At 41.6% G+C, this 26,867-nt stretch overlaps 1 protein-coding gene across 3 annotated transcripts in view; it reads right to left on the bottom strand.

Annotated features, from left to right (window-relative positions):
• LOC127410383 (disabled homolog 1-like) overlaps positions 1 to 26,867 on the bottom strand; it is a 224,314-nt gene that overhangs the window by 75,127 nt on the left and 122,320 nt on the right. For all 3 annotated transcript variants that reach the window (XM_051645619.1, XM_051645621.1, XM_051645622.1), the window contains exons 3-4: positions 11,990 to 12,129; positions 1,251 to 1,349 (exon numbers count right to left, since the gene is read on the bottom strand). In XM_051645619.1, the coding sequence (XP_051501579.1) occupies positions 1,251 to 1,349; positions 11,990 to 12,129 (239 nt within the window). The remainder of the gene's footprint in view (positions 1 to 1,250; positions 1,350 to 11,989; positions 12,130 to 26,867) is intronic.

Below are 26,867 nucleotides of genomic sequence, written 5' to 3'. Positions count from 1 at the left end.
TGCGATAGCTTGATGTGACTGGCACAACGAAAGGTCCGACCTTGGCACACAATTCTTCGAACATAGCTCTTTACATTCGGAAGTGTTTAACCCACAACTTGTCTTTAAAGTGGGTCCTCAAAATCCGCCAGAACAGTTTTGAGAGTGGGTGCTCCTAGATATGCAGAGGCTGGCAGTGTGTGGGCATCGCATGCATTTCAGCCCTTGTTATATCAGATATTACAGTTATTCTGCAGTGTCTCCTGGAAGCATTTAATAAAACTAATCCTGCAAATAAAACTCTCCCCAAAGAAAGGAGGTCATTTAGCTGCTCCATCAAGACAAGGTGGCTAATGACAAGGTAATGCGCATGACGTAGTGGATGGAAATGCACAACGATTCGTATTTTCTATAGTCCAATTTTTAGAAATGCGTCTAAATACTAAAAGTTTTTATGGAAACCCAGCTTGTGTTTACATCTGGAAGACGTTTTTCTTAGGTTGTTTGCTCATCTGCATACGTCTATAAGACATTTACTCTCGTATTTCAATAAGACATTTAGCAGATGTATTTAAGACGTTTATGATTTAGAATGTTTGTAAATCTGATCTTTTTAAGATGTTTAGCAGATGTTAATTAGATTGCGAGGCTTTCCAGATGAAACGCTCTTAAACAGACATCTCGGAGATGTACGTGTGTTATCTGGGGACAAACACTGCTATACATGGCATTCAAATAGTCTCTTCCAGTCTAAATGGCCAGTTCTTGGCCAGTAGACTTAATTAAAGGAAAGATTAGTGTGCTGGTGACCTCACTAGGCATTTTATCAGCATGACTTGGTCAACCAGTTTCACCAACAACGTTTTGCCAATGAACAGTATGGTTGCATGTTGGTCCCCAAGCTAGACCAGCACTAATAAAACATCCTGGACTGGCATGGTCTTTTCAGAAGGGTTAACGGTGAAGTTCTATTGAGGTTTTTTTTTTTTCAGGTGGTAACTGTAGCTTTTGTTCTACTTTAAACAATTTGCTTGTCATTTGTCAGTACATTAACAAGAAAAAAAAACCAAATGTCAGCAAAATATTAGCAAAAACCAGTCTCCAAAGAAATGAACATTACAAAATATAACATAACAGATGCATTTTTCTAGTTAAAACAACCTGAAACCAGGTTAAACATCAGAGGACTTGTATTTGTGGCTCAGGTAAGTAGTGATAGGACATGATTCCCCCTTCCCTCCTGCTTTCAAACTCTGCATCCCCTGACTCACCCCTGACTTCTCATCGAAGATCTTGATCCCTCCAAAGGACACAGTGAGGAAAACTTTCTGTTTGTGTTCTCCTTTTGACCGCGCAGAGGCTGCGATTCCCTGCAGAAAAGAAGATAAAAACAGAAACATGAGAAAAGAAGGAAAGCAGGAAAGATAAAACAGAAATCGAAGAGGGAAAGACAGATTTTGCTACTTGCTGCATATTAGCTGTTACGTATGTAAAGAAACTCATTTTCTCTCTGTCAACGGTTTAGGCTTGAAGGTTCTGCCATGCACTAGGTCAGAGTGACTGTTAAATTGAGGGGATTTGTGTTTATGGCTGCATTTACACTGTTAAATCTAATGCACAGATCCAATATTTTATCATGTATTTGTTTTTTGACCCATCTTTTACATTCACTTAACACATAACCAACTGTGTTTACATTGATACCCTGTGAGGATGTAGGCTAATAGTGAAGGGCTTGGGACTGTGCATGTCCTTGTGGTGCCATTAGTCATTCAGCATTGTCATGACGTCATTTTCCTGTGGCCAACATATAGCTTTCTCCAGGTATTATAGATGTCCTTGGTAAAATTTCCAACAAATGTCAATGTTAAATTAACGATCCTTAACGGTTTTGCCTTGACAACAATCAGACCAGTTTAAAGGGATAGTTCACCCAAAAATTTAAATTCTCTCATCATTTAATCACCCACATGCCATCCCAGATGTATATGACTTATTTTCTTCTGCTGAATACATTAAAAAATAATAATAATAAATAGAAAAATATCTTAGCTCAGTATGTCCTTAAACGTGGATGGTGATCAGAACTTTGAAGCCCAAAAAATCACAGACAGTCAGTATAAATGTCATCCATACGACTCCACTGGTTAAATGAGTGTCTTCTAAAGCGAAACTATCACTCTTGGTCCGAAGTAAATCAATATTTAAGTACTTAACTATAAATCATTGCTTCTGGCCAGCAGTAGTATGCACACTCACAAGAAGGCAGAGTTCACGCGGTCTCGTGTGACGTATTCGCACTGGCATGTTATGTACGTAATCTCACGTTTTTCTCTTGGCTGAGTTATCCAGGATGAGCACACAAATGCCCTATTGTGAGTAAACAAACAGATACAAATACAGATCTAATCCAAAACCAACTAAGCTTCTACTTCTACTCAGTTGTAAACAGCACTGCTCTTCCGGGTGTGTCGCACATGCGTCTATTCTCGTGTGAACATGCCAACGCAATTACGTTACATGCTCGTACTGCTGCTGACCGGAAGTGATGGTTTATAGTTAAAAAGTACTTAAATATTGATCTTTTTTGCACCAAAACTGATGTTTTCGCTTTAGAAGACATTCATTTAACCAGCGGAATCATATGGATGACATAATGCTGACTGTCTGTTCTTTTTGGAGCTTCAAAGGTTAGATCACCATCCACTTGCATTTTAAGGACCTACTGAGCTAAGATATTTTTCTATTTTTCTTTAAATGTGTTCTGGTGAAGAAAGAAAATCATACACACCTGGGATGGCATGAGGGTGAGTACATGATGAAAAAATGTTCCCAAAGTGGAGAAACAGCCTTTGAAGTCTATATATATATATATATATATATATATATATATATATATATATATATATATATATATATATATATATATATTTGTCTAGGTGTCCTTAAGATAAGTCTGTTTCTTCCTTTCAAGTGCACAGGGAAAAACACATTCCAATAGTATGATGTATTTTTTTCCATGACTTTGATCATGCAATTTTGGTCTGCTCATCACATAAAGCTTTCTTATGGCCTTACAATGTCTATAATTTGGACTACTTTTATGAAACTTTTATGATATTTTTGAAGTTTTGCATTCTTTATTAGTGAATTGTAATTGCATGAGAAAAAATAGCAGCAATTCTTCAAAATTTCACCTTTTGTGTTATGGGGTGGCAAGAAAGTAAGACTGGTTTGGAATGACATGAGTGTGAGTAAATAATGAAAGAAAATGTGCAAGTTTTTCCTTTAAGTACGTTTTTATAGCATGAGCTGATTATCAAGGGAGACAGGATTATCCTAATAGACTCTACTCAAAACTTTAGTTTGAAACTCCCCTTGCAAACAGTGTGATCAAAGAGAGAGGAATAAGAGATTAAAAATGACAACACAGAGTTCATTGGTTTGCTAAGGAGTGTAGGACTGTGGGAATATGAGAATGGATTATGTGTCTGGGTGAGTGAGGGGTAAACAGCCTGGATCAATAACAGTCTGGACGTTCCAATCACACCAACATGCAAATCAGATGGTGAAATCACCAGCTATCTCAAACACACAGAGGAGTAACTAATCAAACCACACTGGTGTATGGTTAGAAAAAGGGTTAGATTTACAAAAACGACAGAGCAATGCACAGAAACAAATGTGTAATCTCTTGCACTCACACACACACACACACACACACACATGTTAGTGCGGCTATCCTTATGAGGACTCTGCATAGGCATAATGACTTTTATACTGTACGAACTATAGATTCTATCCCCTAACCCTAACCCTCACAAAAAATGTTCTGCAATTTACATAAAAAACAAACATCTTTTAGTATGTTTTTTTAAGCGATTTGAATTATGGGGACACTAGAAATGTCCCCATAAACCACATTTATAGCACAATACCCTTGTATAGCCTAAAATAAAATGTCCTCGTAACTCAAACCAGCCCATCTGGCACCAACAATCATGCCACGGTCAAAATCACTGAGATCGCATTTTTTTCCCATTCTGATGGTTGATGTGAACATTAACTAAAGCTCCTGACCCGTATCTGCGTGATATTACGCACTGCACTGCTGCCACACGGTTGGCTGATTAGATAATTGTTTGGATGATTGTTGGTGCCAGATGGGCTGGTTTGGGTATTTCTGTAACTGCTGATCTCCTGGGATTTTCACACACAACAGTCTCTAGAATTTACTCAGAATGGTGCCAAAAACAAAAAACATCCAGTGATCAGCAGTTCTGCCAATGGAAACACCTTGCTGATGAAAGAGGTCAGCAGAGAATGACCAGACTGGTTCAAATTGACAAAGTCTACGGTAACTCAGATAACCACTCTGTACTATTGTGGTGAGAAGAATATAATCTCTGAATGCTATTCTGAGATGCGGGTTGGCGCTGTTTTGGCAGCACGAGGGGCACCTACACAATATTATGCAGGTGGTTATAATGTTGTGGCTGATCAGTGTACAGTTGTGCTCAAAAGTTTGCATACCCTTGGAGAATTGGTAATATATGTACCATTTTTAATGAAAACATGAGTAAACAGGCAAAACACATTTCTTTTCTTTCTTATGGGATTCATATTCAACTGTAGGTTATAACAGAATGGCACAATCACAAAACAAAACAACGAAAAAAATGAAATGACCCCTGTTCAAAAGTCTGCATACCCTTAGTTCTTAATACTGTGTATTGCCCCCTTTAGCATCAATAACAGCGTGCAGTCTTTTGTAATATTTGTCTATGAGGCCCCAGATTCTTGCAGGTGGTATAGCTGCCCATTTGTCTTGGCAAAATGCCTCCAGGTCACGCAAAGTCTTTGGTCGTCTTGCATGAACCACACGTTTGAGATCTCCCCAGAGTGGCTTGATGATATTAAGATCAGGAGACTGTGATGGCCACTCCAGAACCTTCACCTATTTCTGCTGTAACCACTGGAGTGTCAACTTGGCCTTGTGCTTAGGGTCACTGTTGTGCTGGAAAGTCCAAGAGCATCCCATGCGTAACTTTTGTGCAGAAGAATGCAAATTGTCTGCCAGTATTTTCTGATAACATGCTGCATTCACCTTGCACATCAATTTTCACAAGATTCCCCGTGCCTTTAGAGCTCACACACCCCCAAAACATCAGTGAGCCACCACCATGCTTCACAGTGGGGATGGTATTCTTTTTACTATAGGCCTTGTTGACCCCTCTCCAAACATAGCGCTTATGGTTGTGACCATAAAGCTCTATTTTGGTCTCGTCACTCCAAATTACAGTGTGCCAGAAGCTGTGAGGTGTGTCAAGGTGTCGTCAGTCATATTGTAACCGGGTATTTTTGTGGCATTGGCGCAGTAAAGGCTTCTTTCTGGCAACTCGACCATGCAGCTCATTTTTGTTCAAGTATCGTCCTATTGTGCTCCTTGGAACAACCACACCATCTTTTTCCAGAGCAGTCTGTATTTCTCCTGAGGTTACCTGTGGGTTTTTCTTTGTATCCCGAACAATTCTTCTGGCAGTTGTGGCTGAAATCTTTCTTGGTCTACTTGACCGTGGCATGGTATCAAGAGATCCCCGAATTTTTCACTTCTTAATAAGTGATTGAACAGTACTGACTGGCATTTTCAAGGCTTTGGATATCTTTTTATATCCTTTTCCATCTTTTTAAAGTTCCATTACCCTGTTACGCAGGTCTTTTGACAGTTCTTTTCTGCTCCCCATGGCTCAGTACTAGCCTGCTCAGTGCATCCACGTGAGAGGTAACAAACTCACTGACTATTTATACACAGACACTAATTGCAATTTAAAAAGCCACAGGTGTGGGAAATTAACCTTTAATTGCCATTTAAACCTGTGTGTGTCACCTTGTGTGTCTGTAACAAGGCCAAACATTCAAGGGTATGTAAACTTTTGATCAGGGCCATTTGGGTGATTTCTGTTATCATTATGATTTAAAAAGGAGCCAAACAACTATGTGATAATAAATGGCTTCATATGATCACTATCCTAAAATAAAAGACAGTTTTTTTGCATGATCAGTCATATTTTCAAAATCAATGCCAAAATTTCACAATTTCTGCCAGGGTATGCAAACATTTGAGCACAACTTTATATGGTACACACACAAATGTGCAAATAAATTCTCACACCATGTGCTAACCAGGCGTGACGTGACAAGTTTACAGTGACAAGTCATTTGTCTATTCACACTAAAAGCATAAAAGTCACAGCCAATTAGAACATTTAACATATAAAATTTCGGACCAATAAGATTTTACTGTGGATAGGGCAACCTGATGAAATGCAAAATAAAAGCTAAGCGACCAAGAAAATATCCAAGTGATCACTGTTTGTTGCAAAAACTCTTTTAAAAGATTTTATCATTTTTCACGCTCACATCACATCTGTTGAGGACACCGTGTTCGCTGTCGTATTTCTCCCCCTAGTGGCAGTCAGTCTGCTTGCAATGCATTTTATTTGTTGTAAGGGAGAAGCTACCAAATTTTTTTTTTTTTTTTTTTTTTTTTTACCAAACCTCAGAATGACATTACTGTTTTTTTGTTTTAGTTTTTTTTAAGCAAATGTATGACTTAAATGAAATTCATTTATTAATATTTACTTGGTATTTATTTATTATTATTATTTATTTATTAAAATTGTTTTATAGTTATTATTACAATAATTAATAAAAATAATTCAGCAAATCGTAAACATAAATTCATAGATGTGATTTTAAATATAAAGATTTTGCGTGTGCAGAAATAAATGACTCATGTACTGTACACATTTGATCACACATTTACTGTGATTACAAAAGCCTTTTGTGATATACTGGCACCTGTGGCTGGGAGGAGGGCGGGGCCGGGTCGTGATGCTGCACACCTGGCCCCTAATCAGGCTAATCAAGCCCTCGAGAGGGATAAAGGCGACCAGAGGCGGCAGTTCCAGGGAGAGAGAGTTACGGGCAGCTGCCCGGCATGTTTTTGTGTTTGTCTTTTTGTTTAAGTTTATTATTAAATTATTATTTATATTGTCAAGCCGGTTCTCACCTCCTCCTTTCCCTTTTACTTCGTTGCACTAGTGCCACAACCCGGGAAGGAGGAGGGATGAACTGTAGTAGAGTCCTTGCCAGTACCATCCACATCAACGGAGCAGCCGCGGCCATCCGCTGGGGGATGGAGGAGCCCGGCCGCCTGAGAGCTGAGGAACGGCCACTGACCGCGAGGGGAGGAGGGGCTCCTAGCCGACTGCCTGGAGCGGTCAGGGCTGCTGCCATGGGTGGAGGAGACCCCTACCAGCCGCTAGAATGTGGAGGGTTCAAGAGGACCACCGACCGTGAGCGGGCCGACTGCCTGGAGCGGGAGAACCACTGCCAGGGGTGAGGGAGACCCATTCACTCGATGGGGCGTTCCATCCACCAGGGGCCGGAGGACTGCCTCCGATCTGCCCTAGGAGGCATGGCTGTAGTCCACCAGAGGGTGGAGGAGTGGCCGAGGACCAAGCTACAGCGTAACGGTGAACTGGCGAGTACGTTTTTTTTTCTCCTCTCTCTCTCCTGCTGTCGCTCCATGTTGGCCTTTCCCTCTTGTTTTTTTTGTTGTTGTTGTTGTTGTTGTTTTTTCCCTCCCCTTGTCACTCTCCCAGGTCCGAAGAGGCGGGGATGACCTTCCGGCAGGCGGGGCCGGGAAGGCACACCACGGGGAAGGGGGGGGTGTACATCATGCCAGGGGCTCCAGGTCTCCTACCCTCTTGATGGAAGTGAGCGCAGTCAGGAGGGCAGTCTTCAAGGAGAGTGCCTTAAGCTCAGTTGACTGCAAAGGCTCAAAGGGGGCTCTCTGTAGACCCTGAAGAACTACAGAGAGGTCCCATGAGGGAACGAGGCACGGTCTGGAGGGGTTCAGCCTCCTGGCACCTATCAGGAACCTGATGATCAGGTCGTGCTTCCCTAAAGACTTACCGTCCACTGTATCGTGGTGTGCTGCTATAGCAGCAATGTACACCTTCAAGGTGGAAGGGAACAGCTGACCTTCCAACCTCTCCTGCAGGAAGGAAAGCACCAATCCAACTGCGCATCTCTGGGGGTCTTCCTGTCGGGAAGAACACCACTTAGCGAACAGATGCCACTTAAAGGCATACAGGTGCCTCATAGAGGGGGCCCTAGCCTGAGTGATCGTGTCTACCACCGTGGGTGGTAGACCGCTTAGGTCTTACACGTCCCGTCCAGGGGCCAGACATGGAGATTCCAGAGGTCTGGTCGCGGGTGCCAGATGGTGCCCCGTTCCTGAGAAAGAAGTTCCTTTCACAGGGGAATTCGCCAGGGGGGGCTGTCGCGAGAAGCCTGAGGTCCGAGAACCACGTCTGATTGGGCCAGTAGGGTGCTACCAGGATGACCTGCTCCTCGTCCTCCCTGACCTTGCACAGTCTGTGCAAGTAGGCTCACTGGGGGAAATGCATATTTGCATAGGCCAGGAGGCCAGCTGTGTGCTAGCGCGTCTATGCCGAGGGGTTCCTCAGTCAGGGTGTACCAGAGCGGACAGTGGGAGAATTCAGGTCTACCTGTGCCTGTCCGAATCGACTCCAAATCAGCTGGACCACCTGAGGGTGGAGTCTTCACTCTCCCATGAGGGTAACCTGCCGTGACAGCGCGTCCGCTGTAGTATTGAGGTCGCCCGGGATGTGAGTGGCTCGCAGCGACTTGAAGTGCTGCCGACACCAGAGGAGGAGACGGCGGGTGAGTTGTGACATACAACGAGAGCGCAGACAGCCTTGGCCGGAACCTCCACAGGGCGAGCAAAATTGCCAACAACTCGAGGCAGTTGATGTGCCAACACAGCCGCGGGCCCATCCATAAGCCGGCGGCTGCATGCCCATTGCAAACAGCGCCCCAGCCCGTATTGGAGGTGTCTGTCATAACCACGACGTGCCTGGAGACCTGCTCTAGGTGAACACCTGCCCGTAGAAATGAGAGGTCAGTCCAAGGGCTGAAAAGACGGTGACAGACCGGCGTGATGACCACGCGATGTGACCACGCGATGTGTCCCATGGCACCATGCCCATCTCGGGACTCAAGTCTGAAGCCAGTGCTGAAGTGGTCTCATATGGGTGAGCAGGGTGAGCAGAACTGCCAACAACTCGAGGCAGTTGATGTGCCAACACAGCCGCGGGCCCGTCCATAAGCCGGCAGCTGCGTGCCTGTTGCAAACAGCGCCCCAGCCCGTTTTGGAGGCATCTGTCCTGACCACGACGCGCCTGGAGACCTGCTCTAGGTGAACAACTGCACAAAGAAACGAGAGGTCGGTCCAAGGGCTGAAAAGACGGTGACAGACCGGCGTGATGACCACGTGATGTGTCCCACAGTGCCGTGCCCATCTCGGGACTCAAGTCTGAAGCCAGTGCTGAAGCGGTCTCATATGCATCAACCCAAGCGGGGTGGCCACCGCTGAGGATGCCATATGCCCCAGGAACCTCTGAAAGAGTTTCAGTGGAACCGCTGTTTTCTGTTTGAATCTGTTTTCCTTCAAACAGGCCAGCACCGTGCTGTCAAAGAGACTGACTCCAAACCGAGAAAAGAGATGCTCTGAACCGGGAGGAGCTTGCTCTTTTCCCTGTTGACCCGAAGCCCTAATCGGCTGAGGTGCGAGAGCACCAAGTCCTTGTGTGCACACAACATGTCCTGAGAGTGAGCTAGGATTAGCCAATCGTCGAGATAGTTGAGAATGCGAAAGCCCACTTCCCTTAATGGGGCAAGGGCTGCCTCTGCAACCTTCGTGAAGACATGAGGGGACAAGGACATGCCGAAAGGGAGAACCTTTACACCTGACCCTCGAATGCAAACTGCAGGAAGGGTCTGTGTCGAGGTAGAATCGAGACGTGAAAGTACGCGTCCTTCAACCAATCTTGATGCCGGACGCTCGCCAGAATGCGTTTTTGCATCAGCATCTTGAATGGGAGTCTGTGTAAAGAAGTGGATACCGCTGAATCTGGGCGGATGCCTGGCGAACTGAATCACGTAGCCGAGTCGGACGGTCTGCACCAGCCATCGTGATGGAATGGAAAGCGCAAGCCACGCATCCAAGTTCCGCGCAAGAGGGACCAAAGGGACAACGTCGTCGGACGTACCAGAAGGTGGGGACTCGCGGCGGGGTGGAGCTTGAGGTGCCACACCATGTCGTGGCTGTGCTGAGTCTAGGGACATCAAAGCACTTACCTTGCTCCTTGTGACCACCCCCGGGACAGCCTGGGATGGGGGAGGAAGAGGCCTGTCCTTGCAACCCATGGAGACTGTCACATCGGGGGCGGATGTGTGCCACAGCTGGGCATGCAGGGGCGGGGAGACCGCCGCTGGAGCGCCAATCCTGCAAGGAAAAACTCGCGGACGGTGGTCATGATGACGACCATGCACACTGGGTATGTGACCCAGGGAAGGAGGAAACCACTCTTTTGCTGAACTGTTGGGTACCGCAGCCACTTGGGCATGCAGCAAAATCAAATAAGAAGGCAACAAATGATTCTCCACCCGGCCCACCACCAGGGGATGGAATGGTCTTACTACCAGCTCCAATGCAGTGGGTTTCATCGACCCTGGGTCTCCAGTCTCAGGGGCGCTTTGACGACCTTCATGGGTTCTCAGCGGCCGGCCATGAGACGGGTGCTGTCTGCTTCCTGTGGTGGGCTCCACGCCGGGGCCGGGCCGAAGGGGCGGACTGCGGCGCAGCCACTGCAGGGGGACACCCTTGGCGACAAGCAGACGGGGTGCGGGATCTTGAGCCGTGCCGGGGCAGGATATGCCGGATAGCCTCCGTCTGCTGCTTCATCGTTGAGAACTGCTGGGCAAAGTCCTCGACGGTGTCGCCGAATAGGCCAGCCTGGGAGATGGGAGCAGCAAGGAACTGTGTCTTGTCGGCCTCACCCATCTCGACCAGGTTGAGCCAAAGGTGGCGCTCCTTGACCACTAATGTGGACATCATCCGCTCGAGAAACCACACCGTGACCTTCGTTGCTCGGAGAGCGAGGTCAGTCGCCGAGCGCAGTTCCTGCATCAGATCTGGGGCGGAACTACCCTCATGCAGTTCTTTTAGCGCCTTGGCTTGGTGGACCTGCAGGAGAGCCATGGCGTGCAGGGCAGAGGAGAGCAGCGCTGTAGATTTTGGCCGTCAGGGACGACGTGAACCTACAGGGCTTGGACGGAAGCTTTGGGCATCCGCGCCAGGTGGCGGTGCTCTGTGGGCATAGGTGCACCGCGAGCGCCTTATCCACCTGGGGAATCGCCGTATAGACCCTGGCCCCGCCATCGAGGGTAGTGAGTCATGGTCATGTTCTCGCAGTGAGAACATGAACAATCCACGAACGCTGCCTCCATGTGGGTCGTGTCCAGACACGAAAGACAGCAATTGTGACCATCTGAAGTTGAGAGGTAACGACCGCAACCAGGAATAACACACAATCAGAAAGTCATCTTTAAAAAGATGTGTCTTTAAAAAGACGTTCCGTGTGTGCTGCTCTTTTAGAGAAATATACTCTTTCAGAAAAATATACTCTCTTTTTTCTGCCGAAGCGCTCAGGGGCGTTCTCTGCAGTGCACCAGTGCAGAGGAGGGAGAAGCTGCTGAAATGCGCCGTCAGATCCAGCAGAGGTGAATGAACAGTCGTGCGAATTCAGCTCAATGAGCATGACCGTTCTGCTCTGAAGAGAAAATCTGAATGAGTGGTTGCATACCAGCTCCTTTTATACCCGTATGTCCGGGGGAGTGGCATGCAAATACCACTCGCCAATTTGCATTGGCCTTTTATCAAAGACCAGAGGTGTTTTGGGCTCCCAAGAGTGACCCCTAGTGTCACTACATCGACACAACGTTGAGTGAGTGACAGATAGGGAACTAATGAAAACTAACCTAAATTGAAAAAACAAATAGAAAATGAAATAAATCTTAATTAGAATTAAGAATCTATAATGACCCTGCTTTAGACCAGCTTTTTTCAGATACACACCTTGAGTTTCATCATTGAGTCCTGACACAGCTTATCTCCTCTTGCAGCAGTGACCTCATCTATCCCAATGAGCTTGGCCTTGTAGCGAACACCATCCCCCTTAAAGCGCTTTATCAGAGCTGCCTCACTGCGGTCTTGCCCTGGAGAGAAAGAAAAAGAGAGGGAGGGAGATGAAGCATACAGTCATTTGATGAATTTTACATACAGTATCTGCTGCAAATCTCCTCCACCCTCCATCAGCTATCATCTAAATATAGATACCATTACTTTTATCATGATCAGCAAAATGTGATGTCCTAATGCAGTTTTTAAACCAGCCTGCATTCTCATATTTCTACTACTGAGTTCATTGGGACTACTTAGGTCTTTATTCCAATGTACTCAGGCTGGTCGTTGAGTTCCAGCTGGAGTTTGTCTGCATTAGCCCGTGGGGTTGTTCAGAGCCAGGGATTTTAAAATGAGCCCAGGGCTCTGAAAACCCTCACTAACCTCCACATGCCCTGCGCTCATTGCAATATCCAAAGCAGAGAATGAAGGTCAAGACAGCTGCATTTTTGACATAATTGCAGGTATGTCATGCTCACTGCATGAGGGGAGGGGTTGGTTTCTAAGTAGCGATGCTGTGCACTGGCCTGGTAAGAGGTGACAGGAAGGTTGAAAGCTGAATATTTCTTTGAGCTCTCACATCAAAGTGGATGTCTATCAGCCAGTCGTGACTAAGAAAGATCAAGTGGTCCCTCCCATTCCTTCATCACCAAGCCTATAACTGGATAACTGGACTGGGCAATCGATGGGCCTCAAAGGATTTAGACCAATTAACTGGCTCATGCCCAGTGAAGCAAAGACAAACAGGCCCAATTAGGTCTGAGCCAACAATTTGACCAGAAGACAAAGGCAAACAGAGACTTACCAGGAGAAACACACACTCGCACCCAACTTTCCATGGTATACTTTATAGCATGAACAAGAGGAAGGGTATAAGGACTAACAGTTTCTAAAGGTTCAGGTTTAATAAAAACATGATCAAGAAGGAAGCACAATATTAGCCTACAACACTGACAGACCTTACTGACTGCAGTCCCATCAATCAAACAGCCCACTCCCCTGCCCCCACATCTGCCCCTTTTGTATTCCTCACTCGTCTTTGACATTCTTCTTTCTCGCTCTTTCTGCCACTCATAGCTCAGGTATTGTTGTGGTATCATGGTATTTCATGTTGAACCTGCTTCTACATAACCTTCCATGTTCTCCATTGTTGCAGCTCAATGGCTGCGCACTCCTCTGAGAGGGAGGGGTAAAACACAAACCTCAGCGAATTCTAAACACCATTTTTATGCTCTTGAAGTTCACTGTGGGAATGGAATGCCATTCATAGGGTCGTTTCAAATGAAAGTGAGCAATCTCTTTATGAAGGTGCCTTCCACAAGGTGTTGTATAGGAGTTTCTGATCATGTGATTCCAAGTGCCAATTACTGGCCAAAACCTGGGCTTTCTCAGATTGTCAAGCCAGCAGAACTCTCTCATGAACCTCTAAGCACCCTTTCAAAAAGGGCAGTTCTTGAGGAATTTAGAAAGTTTAAGGCTTAATGCAACCCATAAGCTCCAGCAAGAACTTTGAAGATTATGGTACATGGTTCCATTCCACATCATATGGAAAGGTCTTTGATGCACTTGATACAGTTTTTAAATTTCTTGAGCCCTCACTATGCTGAAAATACCAGCACTGTACCATTAGAGGGTGCCTTGAGTTCCTCCAGGGTGTTGTCCAGGGGTGCGTTTCCTGTACAATGACGTAACTCACTGCGTAACCACCACAGTATGATGCATTATTGTAGAAATTAACTAGCTAGTCATGATTGTTTCCCAATACTGTAGTAACTATGTTGCACATCCACCATTCCAACCACGTTGGTTGAGCTGTCGTTAATGACGTAATAACTTCCGCAAATATTAAATTATAATCGTTCATTTACATGTACACCAGAAAGCCGTTTAATGTGAGAAAGCTTCTGAAGACACAAAAGCGGCATGCACTTTGTTAGCGACAGATACATTGCACTGCAATAGATGGGTTTCCCTCTATATTAGACTTCAGTGTTCCCTGATGCACTTGAGCATATGCATATGTGCATTCTTCAAAAATATATTAACGCCACTTATGCATTAAAATAAAAAATAAAAGCGTGTTCTCCGACAGAAACTGTGTGTGACAAAGCACTTTCTTTTAACTGCCTTTAATTAGCCTTTAATCCCTTAAAAGGCTGCACTCGCATTTACGTGACATTTCAGAATGCTGCTTTCTACAAAACCCCGGAATAAATAGTTTTCTTAAATGCATGTAAATGTGGTCAAAGTCTTGACTGAGTGAAAGATATATATGTAATGAAAGATACAGAAGCCTCAGCGATTTCAAATGATATCCACACAGCAAATTAACAAAAAACTTTGTTTCTTACCACAGTTAAAGTGCTGTTTCGGGAAACACTAAATCATTAAACTATGATGGTAACGCTGGAACTTGCGACCATAGTTGGCTAATGATGCTTTTGGGAAAGGCACCCCAGTATAGAAATCTAAGGAACCCCGAATGGTACCTTAAGAATCTCTTTATTTATACAGATAATGTGGTAATGGCGTATGTCTTTGTCTACAAACTTGTAATAAACTGCAGCCCTAGGAGTTTTCACTTCAAGTGTTCTGCCTCCTGAGTGTGTATTGCATAATGACGCTTACTATCAAATGGAATTTGTGATGTATCTGTGACATATTATGGACTGTCCTCCTAGTCACCAAGTAAATGGATGTAGCACAATCATTATTCTGTTGGAGTAGTGAGGAAAATAGCCCAGTGCTTCTAGTACAACATATGCTGTATCAATAACACTGACACAATGTAGCATTAATCTAAAGATTCCAGGTGTAATGAATATCACTCTCCCTCCTTTACCTACACACACATACATTAAGTAGGTGATGAAGAGGAGCGGACGATTCATTAAAGCTTAGGTGATAAATTAATGACTCTTTGAAGGTCACCGCATATATGATGCAAGGACTTCACTCGTATTTATTAAAGGCTGTTTTTTAAAAACCTGCTCTTCATCGATAATGCACTTACTTTGAGTGTTAGCTCATGCATGTTAAGCGACTACTTTTTTTACAGTATATATACAGCTATTGGGGAAATGCAGCAGTGCAGCTACATTTGAATAAAAAGACAGTTTTGGTGAGTGAGTGCCTTTCATTTGCATCACAGCTCGTTTGTCTGTAAATGTGCGTTAATACAGTTGGTCATTAAAAACCACCAGTACTCACAGGAAAAAGTAGCATGTTACTGGAAAAGCTACACTATTTTGAAAATAGCTGAACTAATGTCACGCTAACTTACTGGTTAGGTAGATATTCATTACGACTACTTTCTTTAACCCATGGCCTGCCTCAACTCTGACAGTTTGTGGAGACTTTCAGAATGCTGAAAACTTGCATGTCCCTCAGTGGCAAGTATGAGAAGGATTAACCCTCATTTATTTTCCCAGTTTAGACCGCTTCACCTGCAAAGCTTCCTATTATTACTGCCTACCACAGGGACTGAACTATGATGGTATAGAACTGACCGTATGAGTGTGTGGGTGGGCATTTCAGTGTCAGAAGGCTGCCAACTACACTGTCCAAGTAGAGATGTCCTGAAATGAGATCCAGCCCTTTACCTGTAGGCATCCAAATTCCTCATTCAGGATGAGGACAGCTTGCTTTTTCTTGGAGAGATGTCTGGATCCCACCTAGTCCCATGGCTCTTCAAATGAGGGAACTGTGGCAGCAAGCTACACTGAGCTGTTGACTGGTGACATTTGCAAGGTCTAATTGAAGGAGGACACAGGAACTTGAGCTATGCACACTTAACCACCCCCTGGTGGTCAGTGTTGGTAGGATGCATGAACAACCTCAGTTTATTCAAGACTCAAAGTGGCATTACTGACCTTATGCAAGGATTGAATTGTAATCCCCACAAGAAGGAATCCCAGAAAAGGAAGTAATGGCCTTCCCATTTTAGGATGTTCTTCACCATACCATACTGCAATATCTAAGAACACTCTACAATGGAATAAATCGAAGAGTGTTTCCATATACAGAGACAATGATAAGGCTTCCTTGTGTTGTCTATTAATCTCAGTTTATTTGTGGTCTGTTGCTCAAAAAAACAAATAATCTCTGTTGCATCTGTGTCACTGCTGCCTGAGGTTTGACATCCTCCAAGCTTCTTTAAGTCAACAAAAATCTCTTTAGTCTTCTTAGAAATTCAGTACTAGGCTGCTATTGAGACACTAACTCTGCAACCTAACTCTTTAAGGTTTCATAACCATTGCTTATCAGACCTCTAGAACAGAAGTGCCATCAGCAAATTTGATTCTGCATGTTTACAGGTAAATAGACAGCAAGAGAGGATTTTGGACTGAGGGGGCGTTCACACGGGACAGGTTATTGCTTCCATCTTTGTTGTTTTGGTATTGTTTTTCTATGTAAACATGCACTAAATGGACATCTTTGTACGTTATCACGTCTTGTCTCATTGTCTCGTTTCTTTCAATGTCAGGTGCCATCAGCGTTTTTAAGATGCTGAGTCAATTTAAAAGAAATTCAAATTTTAAAACGTCTCTCAAAGGAGCCTGCATTCTGTTCCATTTGTTACACTATGTTTAGTTTCCTTAGGGGCCGTTCAGATCAAACATGTTCTTGTGCTATAAAAACCTATAAAACAAATAGAATGCAGGTGTCCCAAGACATGTTTTTAAAAGCTGAAGTTCTTTTAAACTTCAACACCATCTAAAAAATGCAATGCTCTTGCTTGAGACACTGAAAAAACAGCAAGATGTGGTTTAAGGGCTCAAAGACGTCCATTTAGTGTACACAAAACATGTTCAGTATGAACGGCCCCTAACATTTTCTGTGTAAATTGCTCCAAAGGCAGCAACCTTGAAGGACTCCAGTGTTGAGAATGAGAAGAGATGAGAGTTTGCTGTAAATATTGTTTCATTGTTACTCTGATAATCCAAAAAAAAAAAAAAAAAAAAAAAGTTAGAGATTGACCTCCTTTCCTAGTTCCTTTAGTTTGGTGACAAAGTAGTGCTTCATTAAAGTACTGTATGTGATCATATAAATTAGCTGCATACTGTAACAGATCACCACCATCTTGTGGGCTCAAACAAGTAAAAGACTTAGGGAATGAACCAATGATCCATAGAGAATAAACTAATGAACTGGCAAATCAAAATTCACCAACAAACCACAAGCACAATTAGATGAATGTTAAGAGCATTAAACAAGACCAAAATATATTTACAGCCAAGAGGACACAGTACATACAAAAAAAAAGCAAACCGTATACTGCAATCTAAAATAACATCCTGCGTATTTAAAATAAAAAGATATTAAGGAAATTTCACTGAGTTGCAGAGAGACCTTGCAAACAATGTTTTGTTTTTATAGCTTCAAACCTAAGTTTTAGACCTGATTCTTATTCATAGAAGCTACTGATCCATGAGAAAAGTTTTGTGAGCATAATTTGAAAAGTTTTCGTTAAACTTACAAAGTTCATTGCAAAAGAACACCCTTTTTAGAAATTCAAATATGATGTAATAAAATACTTCAATTTAATATGTGAAACACTGTGCAACAATCAATATTACAAAACCTCTGGGAGATGGCACAGCAGCAAAAATAAAAAGACTTAACCTTAGAAAGAGACAGAGAAAAAAGTGGACATGGTCACTTCAACACATTCTCTTCCACTATTTCATTCATTCTCTCACTCAGTACATTTACATGTCCTTTAAAAGTTCGATTTCAGTATTAAAAAAAGAATTAGTCTTTTTCTAATGTTATGTTAACGCTTTAGTTCAACTGAAATCCAGTCCAATATTTGCAAGGTTGGACTAACAGACCTACATTGTGCAGCTCGGCTTTATCCAGCATGTATACATGTTAATCAGACCACAATTGGCCTTGCCATTGTGTGCATGCTCCAAAAGACAAGTGTGACGTGCAATGTTTATTATCGGCACTTCCTCAGCAGACATCCTTCCTTCAAATATTGGATTACGCATTGTGTTCTGTAAACTTGAACTGATTGATGAATGCAGCACGACTATGCAAAACCCACTGTAGCTCGATTATAACTGCGCACGTAAACATACTGACTCACTCACACATACACACTTTATTACTACTGGGCTGGCATCTCCCCATGGCATTGATTCAGTGCCAACAAACACACATTGCCTAATGACTTCTTATAAGACTTTTCATTTTCTTACAACACAGTCAGTGTCTTTTTTGAATGAAGGCAGCTGCTGCTGACTTTAAATGATCTCTCTGTCCCTTTCTCTGCTTCTTGCTTTTATTTTCTCCCAGCTCTCTGTATCTTAACCCTTTTATCTTTGTACTCTCTTTCCCTCAGTAACAAACACACAAGCCTATAAAAATATATACAACACTCTTATTAATAAAAATTGTTTCATGTCTCTCTTTTTATCAGATTGGGCTAAATGCTAACAGGCGCTAACTGGCTTCAACCTCTTTTTGTGTTTTATTTATCCTTCAAGATAAAAATGTAAATTAATTAGTGTTCCTTCCGAGCCCAGACCCGATAGTTGTGTTGTCGTTTGAAGTTGTTTAAAATCGTTGAGTTCGTTAGACTTCAAAGAATCGCACAGTTGAAACCCCCAGTCGAATTTAAATCTGACAGATCTTAAATCCCCTCAAGTGAGATGCAGTTGAGAGACAACATGAGAACCTGTACGCACAGAGGGACGTTCACACAAATACACACGCACATGCACATGCACACAAACACACACACACACACACACACACACACACACACACACACACACACACACACACACACATATGTTTGAAACTATTGGCATGTTCATGTAGGTAACAGCAGACAAAAGCAGTACACACTGTTCATTTACTGTGCTCTCGGCACACATATCATGCAACTGACTCCACTGAACATAAAATTGACTGCAGCTTCAACTATCGATCTCTGCTGGTAAATAAGGACCTTATTTTCGTATGCTTTTTGAAGTGTCACTTATTAAGAGAGAGAAGAAAGGCAGATATAAAGAAGCTTCTGGTAATCTTATTAGATTGATGGCTAAGAAAACATCAAAGTGTGTGAGATATCCATCAGTGTGCATGTGAGCGCATCTAATCAGCTTTCTGTAGAGTGGACAAAATAGGGCAGATCTCTATGGAGTTCAGTGTCTTCAAACATTACAAGCCCCAAATTTAGAGGACAAGTGTGCCTATGAGTGTGTGTGCGCATGTGTGTTTCTCCATGTTATACTATGAGATCAAGGTACTAAATGGTTACCATATTTATATACTATTTGCATAGCACTCCATGGTACATCAAATAATACCATAGTATTACCATGGTTCATGTTTAAATAATAATAATAATAATAATAAACAACACAATATTATAATACTTTTTGTTAGTGTAAAAATGCCAAAAGGTTTTTGTTAAGAGTAGGATTTATGTTAGATTATAGCAAAATGATAAAATGATACAATAATTAAGAAAGTGGGATTCGTCATAAGTAAGCTTGCAATGATACCAAATTAGTATCATGATACTATTTATGTTGTATGGGTGTATTGCTCTTTATAGCTGGGGAGAAAAGTGCTGGGCATGCTGTTGTTGTATTCATTCTTTACAGTTTACACAGATGCTATAATTTATTATTAGGGGGCAAGCACTGAAGATGTGAAGCCTCTATCATATCTGTTAGTGTTCTTCTTATTACTTTTCTTCCGAACCAAGTCAATGACAGCCCATAGAACCGTACATAGGAAAGTTATGAAATTTGGCACACAGCTAGGGGACACTCTCAAATGTAACTGACCCTCACTTGTGGTCTCTCACTCAAACCCTCTATCGCCACAAACAGTTCAAAGTTTCAGCCTATAACTTTTGAACCATATGTCCTAGAAACAAAATACTTCTTTCTCTACATAGGTCGTTTTAGATTTTTCTGAAAAACATACTTTTTCGAACTCCTCCTAGGCTGTATGTCCGATTCACTTGAAATTTTGCTTGTTTCATCTAGAGACACTCATGACAAAAATGTATTGATGAAACATGTTGATAAACCAAACCGTTCTCATATACCGCTTCAACGAATTGGACTGCGGGCACGCCAAAATGGACATGAGGCTCTATCTTCACAACGCTTAAGCATACTAACACAAAACTTTGTACTTGCACAGTTTCAGCACAGCACCACCTAGTGTTCAATATATATATATATATGCTTATAACGTCTGAATAATTTGACCTAAAATTATGAGAATTTCTAGATTCCTTGGGACATACCGAGTCAAATGATACCAAATTTTCCTATGTCGGCCATATTGGGCTTCAGCCATTTAAAAAAAAAAAATCAAAATTGCTGTATATTACAAGCACATTGGTGTATCATTACGAATTTGGTATGTGCCATTGGGGCCATGTCCTGTAGGTACTCAAAAAGTTTGGGGACAGCGCCACCCAGTGGTCAAACTATACAAAGAAATGGTTATTACTTTTTTAACGGTTTACTTTTCTAATAATCTTTTATTCTTTAATGTCATCCATTTGTATTTGTATTTTGTATTTATTAATTTTTTTCATTACACTGAACGTTTTGTCTGTTGCTATATTTTAAGTGCCGTGTGTAATATTTTCGATGTTAAAATGTTAGTTTGAGCATCCCGACCAAAAGGACATAGCAACATTAGCTCAACCAATGATGTGAATTTGGCGTGGGACTTATTTTCTCAATTCCATTCGGTGCCAATAGCAGTGCTGAAATTACACACTTCACTTTTATATACATTACTTTGCACTATTTTCTTTGTATGCATATACATTGCAAATGCTTTGACAACACGCGTTTATCATGCCAATAACATACATTACAACTGAGGAGAGAAAGAGAGTCTTCAGAATTGAACAAAAATTTTCAAGCTGTGTTGGATGCTGAGCTTTACAAACCTCATTTTAAAGCCATCTCTGTCATCCACATACACAGCTCAGTTTTCCTCTTAGGGTGGGGTGGCAAATTCCCACAGAGTGTTTAATATAATTTCCCAGTTTGTGATCAAGCTCACGCTCATTTGCCTCATCAAATGGCTACCCTGTCTCAGGCTAAATTAATTTGAGCGGTGAGAGAGAAAAAGTAAGAGGGAGAAAGACAGAGAGAGAGAGAGAGAGAGAGAGAGAGAGAGAGAGAGAGAGAGAGGGAGAAATAGACATTCATTCTTCTGTAATTAAAACCCTGCTGTCACCATAACCCCACCTTGCACTACAACACACACAAACCTAAGAAGCTATATTAATGAGGACCTCTAAAATGCAATGGTATCGTACGAAGATAATGCTATTTACTATTCATGACCCATAATCCTAACCCTCACAGAAACCTGTTGACTTTGTTATATTTGAAGCAAAACGTGATTTGGCTAATTAATGAGTATTTAAAATTGTGAGGACCACTTCAAATGTCCTAACAAGTCAGTTTTTGACATGTTTCATTATATTTGTGAGAACAATTTCTAAAATATGGATCTCACAAGTATAGCCAAACCTGTACACATTTGCCCAAAAAGTGACAAATTTACCAGCAATAAAATTAGTGATTTTTAACATTGTTTTAAATTTGTTACATCTGTTATTGTTTGAGCTAACTACCAAAAATTAAGAGCTGTTTACACAAAATTTTATTAAAAAGTCAAAAAAAATTGTGAGGATAAATGCACAGCATTTGCTGAATTTAACAAACAGTACAACATAATCAGGTCATGTGACAATGTACATACTACTGTTTGAAACGATTATTGTGATATTGCACACAATATTGAGTTCCATCTATCTATCTATCTATCTATCTATCTATCTATCTATCTACCTATCTATCTATCTATCTATATATATATATATATATATATGTAGCTAGTACATACTATATACTGCAGTATGCAGTAAGAAATGCAATAGTATTCCATCACAAACACATGCAAAGACCATGTTTAATGTTTAACCTTGTGCGACCCCGCAAACACATGCGTGGACATTGTATTTTGGCTTCACTATATGCAACGCATTCTTTCAATTAATTTAAACAGACTGATCTCAGTTCAGGAGACTCTGTGCTGTCAATAAAGGGTTAAACTTTTGACGTATGGAGTCATGTGACAAAACAACATGGCATCGAGTCTTTGGGAGAAATGGCAACAAAACTACATCACCTGTTTGAGTCAAAAGATTAGAGTCTCTGGTTTCATCTGATATGCCATTTTAAACATTTGAGCAATTTATCACGAAACGCCACACTGCTAATACAATCTACACTAATTGTACTTTAGCGCATTTTTTCCATAGAAATCCTTTATTTACTGTGCATTATCAAACTGAGAATCAATGGGTTCATCCAAAAGCTGAAAAATGTTGCTTTCAGAGGCTTTATATGGAGTTAGGATGAAAATAAGGTGCATTTCGAACTGTTCTGAGACCAGTGCAGACAGACAGCACACTTGAGGTTAAGTCATTCACTAAATAGGGAGCAAGGGAGCATCCTATTGCTCTCTATGCATCTAAGTGCATTCACTCCTAAAATCTGACCAAAAGTTCTGTTTCAGGCTGCAAATGATGTTTGGACCACTCAACATGTTTGGCAGACATGGTACAATGGTAATCAGTACATAGATTCAGAATGTATAATGTTTCATTTCATTTTAACATGGTTGGCAGTGATTGGATGATGCTGGCCGGAGCTACAAAGCACAGGACAACCAGGCACCAGTTTTTACCCTCAGGCCATTTTCCACATGAACAATTAAACTGCCTTCAGGACTCTCCTGAAGTAATGTAAATAAATGTCTCATGTACATATGTAAATTCACTCATATTTAATTCAATAACTGTACATACCCCTAACTTACACATAAATTACCACTTGCACATGTACATATGCCATTCTGTTATATGTCCTATTATTTTGTATGTCTGTTTATACTCTTACCTTGTTTTATATTCTGTGTCTCACTGTAATGTTCTGTGTGCACTTGTATCACCAAAAAAAAAAAAAAAAAAAAAAGAAATCCCTTGTGTACGTGAGCACACTTGGAAATAAAGCTCATTCTGATTCTGATTACTTTAATCATGCTAATTTAATTAATAATAATGCTAATTTCTGATGTAATGTCTGTAACGTTTAAAAAACATGAATAACCAACATTCCTGGAAACATAATAAACAATTTGATAAAAAAAATAATAAAAAAATGAAAATCTGACTTTATATAGCTTGGTATTACTTACAATTTCAAAACTTGTCCCACTGTCCACGTATGTGGACATCAATATTTAAGAAAACTATTTGCTCTAGAATTAAAAAAATATTTTTTTTTGTTGCATGTTTATTAGGTGCTACTAGTTACAAATCAAAAGGGAAATATAAAGTGCACACAGCAGTCACGCTCGGGTCACAGGAGGTTAATAATATTTTGTGATAAATGTATGTGGTGTAGCAATTATTTAGTGTGCAAAATGTTAATGCGAGAACTGGCAATTTTACTGAAAATTACTTAAATGTTGGGTTGTTTCTCAACAATAGGTCTGAATTGCCTGGACTACTTTTAATATACTTTTTGGTCCTTATTAAGCTTTAAGGTGAGCCGCTACCCACTACTACTGTATTGAAGAGACGGGTCGCTATATTAATTAAAACGTTTGTGTTCCGCAGAAAAAAGACAGTGATACATTTTTGGAACAACTTGAGGGTGAGAACTTGGACATACACACTAACGTAGCATTTCTCCATGTGTCTATGCACAAAGTTGACTATGACAGGTGAGTAACAGGTGATCTGTCAATGGCTGTGGCAACCCTGAGGCATTGCCTTTGGCAATCATGACCCTTATGCTCCCTCGTGTTCTTCTGTTCTCTTCCAAATCCCCTTTACCTCCCTCCCTGCTGTCACTTTCAATTGAAGCAGTCATTCAATGAGATGTCACCCCCTATACCTCAATCTCTCAGTCTACCTGATCCTGCTGTTCCTCCTACAGATGACTGACTCTCCCCTGATACATGACTACAGTTGCTTTAACCCCTTGGTTTACTCTCTTTAACATGTGTGGCTGTATATTGAAATCCGTTCTGCAAACTGAAATTGAAAAAAGGAAATGGCTTGACATTTTCCTTCCATTTTACATATTAGAAAATGGTTAAAACAATAAAAAAATGATCTGTCCGTCCATACTGAACACCACAAAATCACAGCCAACACATTTGATGTTTAATGTACAGTTATGAAAAGCAGGATTTTGGACCAATGAGAATTCACATTGGCAGGGCTACCAGGCATGACGCTGCAGATACAGAAACCAAGAGATCGAAAGAATGTCACTTTTATGCAGCATGATTAAGACAAGGACTCTGATTCACATGAAAGAGATATTTTTACGACCACGTCACTTTATAGCATCATGTCTGATAAGGAAACGGTGGTAGTCTCTTAACTTTCTTAACGATAAAATATAAACCTTTAAAGACAGACCTATCGTGAGCTCAGAAGTTTTTAATCGATGTGATATGCTTACGTTGAAACAAACAGTCTGTGATAATTCGACTTAATTAATTACAAACTGTGTTTAGTAGCAGTATTTCTGGTGAACAGCTATGATCTGGATAAGTGATATCAACTGGATTGCTATAGCTAGTAAACAGTGGTTCAACAAACATTCAGTAGACTATCAATAGCCTGAATAACAGCAGCAAAAAAACAGCTTATCGACTGACTTGCTATAGCTAGTAAACAGTGTTTTAAAAAACATTCAGTAGACTTTCAGTAGCCTGTATATAGATCTTTATTAATGACCTTTTAATGAAATGATGTTCTCAACAATAATGTAAGTAGGTAATTAATAGAGATCTATATACAGGCTACTGAAAGTCTACTGAATGATTGTTGAAACACTGTTTACTAGCTATAGCAAGCCAGTTGATAAGTCACTTATAGTCAGTTAAATATGTACTTGGGGCCATCAAAATAAAGTGTTACCTTTCTCTGCCCTGAGCATTCACGGCTACCGCTGCATTTTTTTCTCTGCAGTCCTGAACTTGTTTCTCCCTCCACGAGAAACTGTCATCTCTTCCCTGCATTGCGTGAGTAAAGAGCTGCAGAGTATCGATGATGCAGTGTCACGGTCAAAGACATAATATATTTAATGATATCACAAAGCAGAAAGTGTTGTGCTGAGAAAGAGCATGAAGCAACAGTGATACTATTATAGGGCATCTCCAGCATGAAAGTTCAGCCGATCAAGCAAACTATGTCTGTGATGTCAGGTAAACTTGACGTGTCTTGTGATTCATGTCCAGAGCATGGTGTCTGGATCCTGACTCCCCTGTCTGACTTTTGGTCTGTGTTGGGATCCGGACACTCATGCTCCATGTTATGTGTCTGTCTTTCGCGACTGTGGATGCGCGTTGTGCTGAGGTTCAGTCACTTCGGTCTGAGATTTCAGGTTTGTGTGTGGCCGAACTCTCGCACAGGTGTCCTGTCTTTTTTTTTGTCGCTTGTTGCGTGCATCGTGTGGCGTTTGCCTCACGATGTACGCTCATTTTTTGTTAAGTGTGAGAACGCGTGCCATCATTTTGTTTGGCGTTGCTACGCATTCTCTCATCAGTTGGCATGAGCATATATTGCCTTATTGTCTTGGCAATGTGCGCTCATGCCATTCAGATGTTTTGTTGTCTTGTGAGAGCACGTAGTTTTGTTTCTGTATCGCTGCATGCCTCTCTGTCTTACATCATACACCTCCTTGTTTGCTTATTATTAGTTAATTTGCCTCACCTGTCCCCTGTTAACCCATTTGATTTCTCCCCCTATTTTAGCCTCCTCATGTGTGCTGTCCAGTGTCAGTTTGTCTTGTGTTTCCAGTCGGTCTTGTCTGTTCGAGTTGGTGTTGTCTGTTGGTTGGTTTTTGTTTATACTATTCCCCTGTTCCTGCTCAGTCCAGTCAGTCCTGGTTCCCCATTACCCTCTGCCCCAGCCCTGGACTACCTTTTCCCCCTACGGGGTAGTTAATGCTTGTTTTTGTGTGAGTGTGTTATTAATAAATCCTTTGTTTTTTTAAAACTCTGCGCTTGGTCCTGAGTCTCTCATTCCCTACACCCTGACAGATTTATGCTAATTTGAAAACACAATCTCGGGTTAAAATCATACAATCGCAGGTTGCCTTTTCAGGATCCATTAAAAATGCATCACAGTCACTAAAAGGTTTGATGGTTGGCACAAAAGAATGAAAAAGTCTTATTCATGTAGCGATTCCCAGATTGAATATCTGGCAACTGCACCGGCACACTGTTGTGTTAACAATCAGCGTGCTGTCAGCTGTGCAACAGAATCAATACAGCCGGTGAAATGTTTTCCACAAATTAAAAACATTTGCACGCATGATATATTGTTTTCCATGACTGTTGCTTTGTAAATACATTTATGCGGCTTCTGTGTAAAGACGGAGTCAACAGACAAGCATTTGGTGAGTCATGTAATAATATGAATATTAATAGGTAAAATGAAAGTATGGCCAATGTGTGGATTATATGGACGGTTACAGTGTGACACGTATTGTAACATACAGGCATTTTGATATCTTTGTCTCACTTAAAACACACACACACACACACACACACACACACACAAAACATCTCAAATGAAGTGATTCACAAAAAATATAAAACAAAGGATGAGTAAAAGAATCAAAAGCACCCCAAAATAAAATGTGTCGGTAATAAAAGAGATAGAAAATAAAAATTATAAATAGGC

Source organism: Myxocyprinus asiaticus, chromosome 19 (genome assembly GCF_019703515.2).
Source record: "Myxocyprinus asiaticus isolate MX2 ecotype Aquarium Trade chromosome 19, UBuf_Myxa_2, whole genome shotgun sequence".
NCBI lineage: Eukaryota > Metazoa > Chordata > Actinopteri > Cypriniformes > Catostomidae > Myxocyprinus > Myxocyprinus asiaticus.
The sequence above is the reverse complement of the archived record's forward strand: the minus strand, read 5'-3'. Positions and strand labels throughout refer to the sequence as shown.